Source organism: Dendroctonus ponderosae, unplaced genomic scaffold (assembly GCF_020466585.1).
Source record: "Dendroctonus ponderosae isolate FM_Combo_2020 unplaced genomic scaffold, Dpon_F_20191213v2 Dpon_F_20191213_7, whole genome shotgun sequence".
Taxonomy (NCBI): Eukaryota; Metazoa; Arthropoda; class Insecta; order Coleoptera; family Curculionidae; genus Dendroctonus; species Dendroctonus ponderosae.
Genome location: NW_026018916.1, coordinates 1,116,677 through 1,124,929, shown reverse-complemented (window position 1 = coordinate 1,124,929; position 8,253 = coordinate 1,116,677). Strand labels below are relative to the sequence as shown.

Genomic DNA, 8,253 nt, shown 5'->3' with positions numbered 1-8,253 from the left:
AAATTTTGCAATAATCTTGCGCCACCCTTGCACAAAACGACGATAATTTTTCTAATTTCATAGATAACAGAAGACTGTATTTTTTCTACATAACCTCCCCCCCCCTGACTTTAAAGCTGGATCCGCCCCTGGCTTCATCTTCGATAAGACACACTTTTCTGTGTTATGCTGTGGAAAATTTCATATAAAATCAGCCTTCGAGTGATTTTTCAGAAATTAACAAACTTTCATTTGATTCCTCCCAGCGCCCTCCCGCAGGGAAAGTGGCTTTCAAAAATCCCTCAGCTCCAAACTTTAGCAGTCAAAACCTTGCATTTTCGGTTGTTGATAGAAGACATCTGAGCGTTAAAATGCTACAAATCTGAAGTGAATCGGGCGGTTGAAGGATTTTTCGGAAATTCACAAACTTTCATTTGATAATCCAACAGAAAAATTGGCAAGCAGAAAGACTTTCAAAAATTCCTCCCGTTCAAACCAGAGCAGTTAGAAATTTATATGTTCCTTCAACAAAAAACCCTCTTCTACTTGATGTAACTTTCATTCAGTTTCCCCTTCCTTCACTTTGAGTGCCTTAAAAACTCCAGTTAGAAATGGACGATTTCATGTGATGCAAAAATGGATTATTTGATGTAGCAGATGGAAAAGCAGTTTATCGGGCCACCCTGTATGGATATTAAGAAGCTGAAAATGTCGTTGAGCATCGTGAAAATATCCGAAAGCTACAGGGTGATCAATTTTTATTTTACAGTAACAGAGAAGAATTATTCGGTCGCCCCAAAAGCATGTGTAGTTGTTGAAACAGCATTCTGTCGTTATTTCGGATAGTTTATATTAAAAAGCCAAAATCCTGCATACATGGTGTCTCAAAGCAAATCCAACATGTTGATTGATTGAGATTTTTGACGAAATGGGGATCGCAAAGCGAAGCTTTGCCACCCTGAATGTGGGTAAAGTGTGAATTTTTTCTCAGACACCTTGTATAATCTTTGGTTAATAAGTATCCAAAGCTTTGTTGGTCAGTTTGCCCTGATGCCTTTCGAGTTGACTAAAACCAGCCGGAAAATGAGCCCGAATCGTTCAGTAGAGGTCAGCATGCCGAAGAAAGTTAAAGTAATGGTTACCAGCTGCAGAAAAAATAGTTGCTCGCATGACATTGCCCTGGAAAGTCCTCCAAATTAAATAGAAAAATGGGTGAATGCGACCAGCTACTTTTCCACAGTCCTGGTCAAAGTATCGGTCACGTTATGTACTACAGATAAAGACATAAATATCAAGTCACTGCAACAGAAACGAGAATCTTCGGCAGCAAATTCGGGCAATTGTTCAATAACGCATCAGTTCTGTATCGGCTAATGTCACGTCAGTCCATTTATTCGACCTTATGCAACCCTTAAGGTAAAGTTAGTGGTCAAACTCGCCCTGAAGCTTAGTAAGCATGATGCAGCAGAAGTAATAAGTTCATACAAATCTTGGTCTACTTCATCTAAATTTCCGTGCTGGCTGCCAGTCAGCGACCCATCAGCGCTTCTTTTCCTGCGATCCCCAGCCGAAGCTTCAGCCAGATTCGAGATCTGCTGCTGAATTCCTTCCACCAGGGCCCCTTTCAGCTGCTGAACAGCTCGCGCTGATCCAGCAATCGTAGCTCCCACACCTCCAACCGCTCCTCTACTCGCATTGGCCACACCGCCAGCCACTTGGCTCACCTTGTTCTGAACGCTGGCCACTGCAGCTGATTTCAGCTGCTGGACAGCTCTAGCTGATCCAGTTGCAGCTGATCCTGCTCCTTGGGAGAGCTGCCCGCTCGACCCGGCCACTCCTCCAACGGCCATACGAGAGGCGTTAGCAGCTTTGCTGGCCAAGTGCGAAAGCACTGCGGATTTTAGCTGATTTATCCCGTTAGCTGATCCCGATAGGGCGGCCATTGACCCGCTGGAAGCCTGCCCAATAGCTCCAGTTGCCGCCGATGAAGAACCGCGCAGAACTTGCCCCAATCCCCCAACTAGTTGCGATAGCGCGGCACTTTTCAGCTGCTGAATAGCGTTGGATGATCCAGAAACTGCAGATGCAGCCCCTTTGGAGGCTTGCCCACTAGCCCCACTTGCAGCTGAGGCAGAGCCTCGCAAGACTTGCCCGATTCCGCCGGCTAGTTGCGAAAGAGCGGCACTCTTGAGCTGTTGAACGGCGCTGGCTGATCCAGACACTGCAGATCCAGCGCCTCTTGAAAGGTGCCCGCTAGCCCCAGTTGCAGCTGAGGCAGAGCCTCGCAAGGCTTGCCCGATTCCTCCAGCTAGTTGCGAAAGAGCCGCACTCTTTAGCTGTTGAACGGCGCTGGCTGATCCAGTCACTGCTGATCCAGCTCCTCTAGAAGCCTGCCCACTAGCCCCAGTCAGCATAGAGAAAGCTGCAGATTTCAGCTGTTGAATGGCGCTGGCTGATCCTGTCAGGGCTGATCTGGTGCCTCTGGTAGAGCTGCGCAAAGTTTGGCTGATTTTGCTGGAAATTTGCCCCACTAGAGCGTTCTTCAGGCTGTGGGTGGAGTTGGAGGCCCCAGAGGCGGCGCTGGCGGAGCCAAGCGCGATTTGCCCGATGTTGCTGGTGAGGTGAGAGAGGGCGGCATTCTTCAGCTGGTTGATTGCCCCGGCTGAGCCGGATAGAGCTGAAGGGGCTGTTTTGGAGGCTTGGCCGCTGGAGGCGGCGATTTGGTTGAGGAGTGAAGATTTCAGCCGATTGGCCGCATTGGAAGAGGCTTCTACTGCTGATTGTAGGGTTTTGATCGTTTGGCCACTGGCGGCGGAGGAGGCTTGCGACGCGTGGCTCAACTTGCCCAGGGTTTCCTGCAGGAGCCTGGATTTGAGTTGATTGATTAAGTTGCTGGATTCGGTGAAGACGCCCCTGGTGATCTGGCCGACGCCTGCAGAAGCTGAGCCGACTGCAGCTGTTAACGCGCCAGTTAAACCGCTGGCTGCCTGGCCTAGTTTCTTCTCAGTTCCAGCTGCTATAGCTGAGCGCAGCTGGTCGGCCACATCGGCTCCGCCCACAGCGATGTCCTGGGAAACTTGGCTCACTTTGGATTGGAGGCCTGAGGAAGCCCCAGTGGCCAAACTGGCTGAAGCGCCGGCAATCTGGCTGATCTTGTTGCTGACTGCTGATTTCGCCCCTTGCTTGAGGCTTTGTGCGCCTGCCGACGCTGATGAGGCTGCTCCTGCGGAAGCTTTGGCTAGTTGGCCGATTTTAATGGAAACTCCTGCCTTGGCTGAGCTTAAGCCATTGGACGAGCCTTGAACTAGTTGGTTGATTTGGCTGGCGATGCTGTTAAGGGCGGCGCTTTTCAGCTGCTGGAAGCCTTTGGCGGAGCCTCCGAGTGAGTTTTGGCTTAAGCCCGCAACGGAACTCACCGCACCGTTAAGGGCGGCTGATTTTAGTTGGTTTATTGCCTTGGCCGATCCGGAGGCTGCCCCAAGGGTGGTTTGGGCGATTTTTTTCTGGATGTGTGAGCTTAGAGCTGATTTGAGCTGCTGAATGCCACCGGCAGAGCCTGCAGCCGCGTTTGTGACTCCTGCGGAAGCTCCCGCTAGGGACCCGAAGGATCCGCGAGCGATTTCGATAATGGTTTTTTTCGCACCCGATATAGCGGCAGTTTTAAATTGAATAATTGCACCAGCTGATCCGAGCAGAGGTTCAATAGTGCGTTTAGGCCTGAAACTGATTTTTTGGGGGCGATTCGCCCCAGTATTACATGGGGAAATTGTGCAGCGATGGGCTGTGCCAGGAAGCAACAACAAGAACTTTTCGGCGTCGTTAGTTACCTGTGGTTATAGTTGTTCCAATCCTCCAGCTCCTTTGCTTCGTCGCCATTGGATAAGTCCTCGAGATTAAGTGGGTAAATTGGGGGTTTTACGGGCGATCCGTGGGCCGTTTGAATGGAAATTATTGCGCACGTACACACCAGCAGAATAGAGATCTGGAAATGTCCAAACCGACTTTTCAGGTTTTTTTATTACTGCCGCAAATGGAGAAAATTGCTCAATGGATGGGCCAATTCCATGCACCAGCCAAGGAAGGAATTAGGCATTAACTAACCAAATTGCCATACTTAGTTACGTCGCCTAATCGATAATTGCCGGCCAATTTTAAAGAGAAATCCACATAATTATTGGTATCTAAGAAAAAATCGCGTCGGGCTTAAAATATAGTGTTCCTGGGGAAATTGCCTGATAAATTACAATCTATGGCGTGTGCTTGTAGAAAACAATCCTGCCGAAAAACGCATGTAAAAAGCTTGTTCTACTAGTCAAGCGGAAAAGCACACTCTCAAATTTCGCTCTGCATGCAATTGAAGAAAACCAGCCGTATAATTGCAACTGGTTCTACTTTGATGGTCTGGGTCGAATTTTGCAATTTCTGGGTTTTTTTGTAGCAAATCTTGGAGGTTTTTGCGCTCCAACTAAAAAGAGCTTTTTCCTGATGAGCATCTTCAGAGTGGTGCTGCATTGAGCAAACCTCAAAAAAATCTTGAGTTTTCTAGAGGCATAAACCTATGGAAATGATCATTGGTATGCCCGAAAAAAATTGGGCAAAGCGATTGAAAAATACCGCAAAGCGAGTTGATTTTTCTAAAATTGTCGACGTTTTATCAGAATTATTTTGGACATTCGCAGGCCAAAACAAACGGTGAAACGTCGCCAATTAAAATAGTAGTTTTCGAAAAACTAATTTTCGCCCTCGTATCGAACACTATTTTTTATTCGAATGAAAGATTACACGAATAATAAAATGCATCGATTTCATATTTAAAATTTTGTGGCAACGTCATTTTTTGAAATGTCATGTTTTGAAGTTTGTAATTAAGTTTAAGTACTTTTTCAACGTGAAACACCTGTGGTCTTGGGATGGTGTATGCATGTTGCATACTCTGCATGACATTTGCGCTTCTTAAAAAGATCGTGTTTTACGTGTGACAACATCGCAAAAGTAGATAAGTAGGGCATTAAAACGATTATGAGACTGAACTTGTAACAAAGGTATAATTTACAAATTGTAAGTAAACTTGAAAATAGGATCAATAGTTGTTGATAAACCTACGTAATTCCTTAAAAAAGCGTTTCGGTTATTTTTAAATAAAAATACTAAAAAATATATAATGACAGTGGCAAGTTCAAAGTGTCACATTTACTTTGTCGCACACTGTGCGGCAAAGTCCGTGCGTAAAAGTAAAACAAATGAACGCTAAAGAAAAGTGCTTCTTTTTTATCATCGCCTCTGTTCGCAAAATGGCACTTTCTGATTCATTCGAATAAAAAAAATATTTAACCACTTTTACGGCGTTTTTCAATCGATTTCTATAACTGGATTTGGATCGATGTGAAAACAGGCCGTAAATTGTACATCGCTATAAATCCCCATATAGAAACCGCGACAGTTGCTTGACTTTTTATTTTTAATTGCCGACGTTTTGCCTAGTTAATGTCGGCATCCTCAGGAAATCCAGTCCATACTGGGCCGAATTTCAGCGGAAATATGTGTAATCATTAAAACCGCCCTGATGAGCGACGGGACGAAACGAAAATAAACTCAAGATGTTTCCATTTTCCTAAAGGATTAGCAACATGATTAAGCATGAAAACGCTTATGTCACCGTTATTGAGATGCGCTTATGTAAATCGGGGACTTTCACCGAAATCGGTGAATTTAGAAAATTGCATGTGACCAGATGACGAAATTGGAGAAAATAATTTGGAAATCGTCCGATCAATATATGGGAATATTCCCAATTAATTGTGCAATTTGACGAAACGCTAATCGCGCATTGTCGGATGTTTTCCTAACAATGGGGCCTCTTTCCGCATAACTTTGCATTTTCCATGTGCAAACGAATGGCTTATAATAAGCAACTATTAAAATAGTTATAGATCAACAAATGGAAGAGATGTAACAGGCGTGTTAACTTTCTCCGATCAAATAAGTAACTATCGACCGTGAACCCGACAATAATTGGCCTTTGCATGGTTGTTCTGAAAACCGTTGAAAAGTGACTGCTTTCAATTTGCAATTGCATGCTAATTTTCATAGTTTTTTGGAAAATAATGAATAATCCTTCGTTAGCGGATGGGCGACTAAATCGGCTCATTGTTGGCAAGGGGAATAAAAATAAAAGTTGTTTTTATTTTGGTTCGGACGGATCTTTCGCAATGGTTCTCGCTTTCTCGGCCGCTGATTTACATGTTAGATTTAGTGAATGTGAGAAACACGTTTTTTTTGGTATTCATGAGGATGTTTTTTTCATTTTTCTTTGGGCCAAATTCTCGATGATTTCAACAGCTTTAGGTGTTATGCAACAGCCGCACTTTGTTGGCTTGTTCAAAGCTTTATCACTTTGATAACCGGCTGAAGAACCAAATAATGCGGCATGTGCAATCGCAAAGAAAGTTCACATTGGGTAATAAATTGGATGGCCAATTTTCTCCTTAAAATTCGTGCTAATGGGCGATTTTAGTGCGTTGTTCTTTTGCCCATTCGCTGAACATTACATTTTTTCCATTATGTAACAATTGAATATTTTTGTTGTGTAATTTAGGCCTGCAGGTACCGGACCCAGTAAGCAAAGTGGACAGTGTAAAATTTTCTAAAATTTATGGCAAAAGTCGTAGATCAGGGGTCCCATCACAAGAGTTTTCCTTTGAACTTATTGCGCTGACCCAATAAAACCATTCAAGTTTACTCAGAGATTTTGTCTTTACCTAACTGTTTTAAATTAGCATATTTAAATTTTTTTAAATGTTCATCTCTCTGTGTGTTGGATGCGGAAGCTATTTAGGTATACAGCCATTCGCTATCATTGCACAGATAAAGCAGACAACTTGATGATTAATTGAAAGGGATTTTTCGCGGCTTAAGCGGACAAATAATTTTTGGAATAAGAAAAATTTACTGCTTTCGGCAGGACTTGAACCTGCGACCTTCATTTGATTCAYTTTCAATTGAAAACGATATAACATCWRATGAAGAGTYTTTTAGCASRYKMAARTYCTGCCAAAWGMARKRRATTTTTCGCGGCTTTAKYSSAMAAATWATTTKTSSRMTAAAGCCGCGAAAAATYYMYTKCWTTTGGCAGRAYTTKMRYSTGCKAAAAAACTCTTCATYWGATGTTATATCGTTTTCAATTGAAARTGAATCAAATGAAGGTCGCAGGTTCAAGTCCTGCCGAAAGCAGTAAATTTTTCTTATTCCAAAAATTATTTGTCCGCTTAAGCCGCGAAAAATCCCTTTCGCTTACAATTTTCGGACACTCAAAATCTCTTCATTAGTGATTAATCAGGGGCTTTTGACGGTATTGTGTAACATTAATTAGATTAATATCTGCTGGAGCGCCCGATTTCTTCACACTCTTCATATCACAGTGAAAGGCAAAGTAAAGCATTGGCGAACAGCATTTTGCTTGAAAGTATCCCCATAAAAAGTGTCTTTAATTTTTTTTCGTTTTTTCGAGTTTCGGTTTTTTTCCATTTTACTCCAGAAATTACTTTTTCTCGATCGCATCGAGTGCATTAATGCACTAACGACCGAAAAGCCTGATTTCATCCACTTTTTTTCACCCACTTTCGCTTTAAGGTGAAGAATTTTCAACACTGAGCCATTAATCTCTCGATTTATTCCTGCAGTCAAATTTGTAGTTATCAAGTTACAAAAACTGGCCGCTTTTTTTGAAATTCCGCTCATGGTTTTTTCATTAACTGCAGTCCCAAACCCAATTCCTCCCAAGTTGCGCCTTAACTTCCCCTTTGGATTGAATGAACGAATGGAGAAAAAAACCGCGCATTTTCTATTAAGAAACTAAGAAAAAACACGTTTTCTTACCTTCATCCTTACTGGGTTTGAACACGCACTTAAGCACACATAAAGCGCGAGATTTGTCGTCTGATCGTACTTTCTTCTTTCTTCGGAAGAAATTTGCACGTTCACCTTCGACGGGACAACGGCCACATCGGAATAGCGGCTGCACTTCTTCACTCTCACTATTTCGGAAATGAAGAACCGGCGCGGGTACGATCGACCTACATTTATATTTATATCAAAGACTTATCGTTTCGGCCAGTATCGAACCCCACTGTTATTGGGTGTTCAAAAGTTTCACTTTTAATATTAACTGCCGGAAATGTTCGGTTATGTATTCCGACTTGGGGGGCTTCAATTGAAAATGCTAACTTATGCGGAATGTGCGTCTGATAGCGTAAAAAGTAATTTAAAACAAACGAT

General features: G+C 43.3%; 1 protein-coding gene across 1 annotated transcript in view; it reads right to left on the bottom strand.

Moving 5' to 3' along the window:
* Positions 1 to 8,253, bottom strand: part of LOC109543976 (uncharacterized transmembrane protein DDB_G0289901) — a 17,306-nt gene extending 9,053 nt beyond the window's left edge. Inside the window, exons 1-3 of the mRNA XM_048668423.1 lie at positions 7,855 to 8,253; positions 3,807 to 3,961; positions 1,465 to 3,702 (exon numbers count right to left, since the gene is read on the bottom strand). Coding sequence (XP_048524380.1) covers positions 1,465 to 3,702; positions 3,807 to 3,961; positions 7,855 to 7,860 — 2,399 coding nt within the window. The 5' untranslated portion in view covers positions 7,861 to 8,253. The remainder of the gene's footprint in view (positions 1 to 1,464; positions 3,703 to 3,806; positions 3,962 to 7,854) is intronic.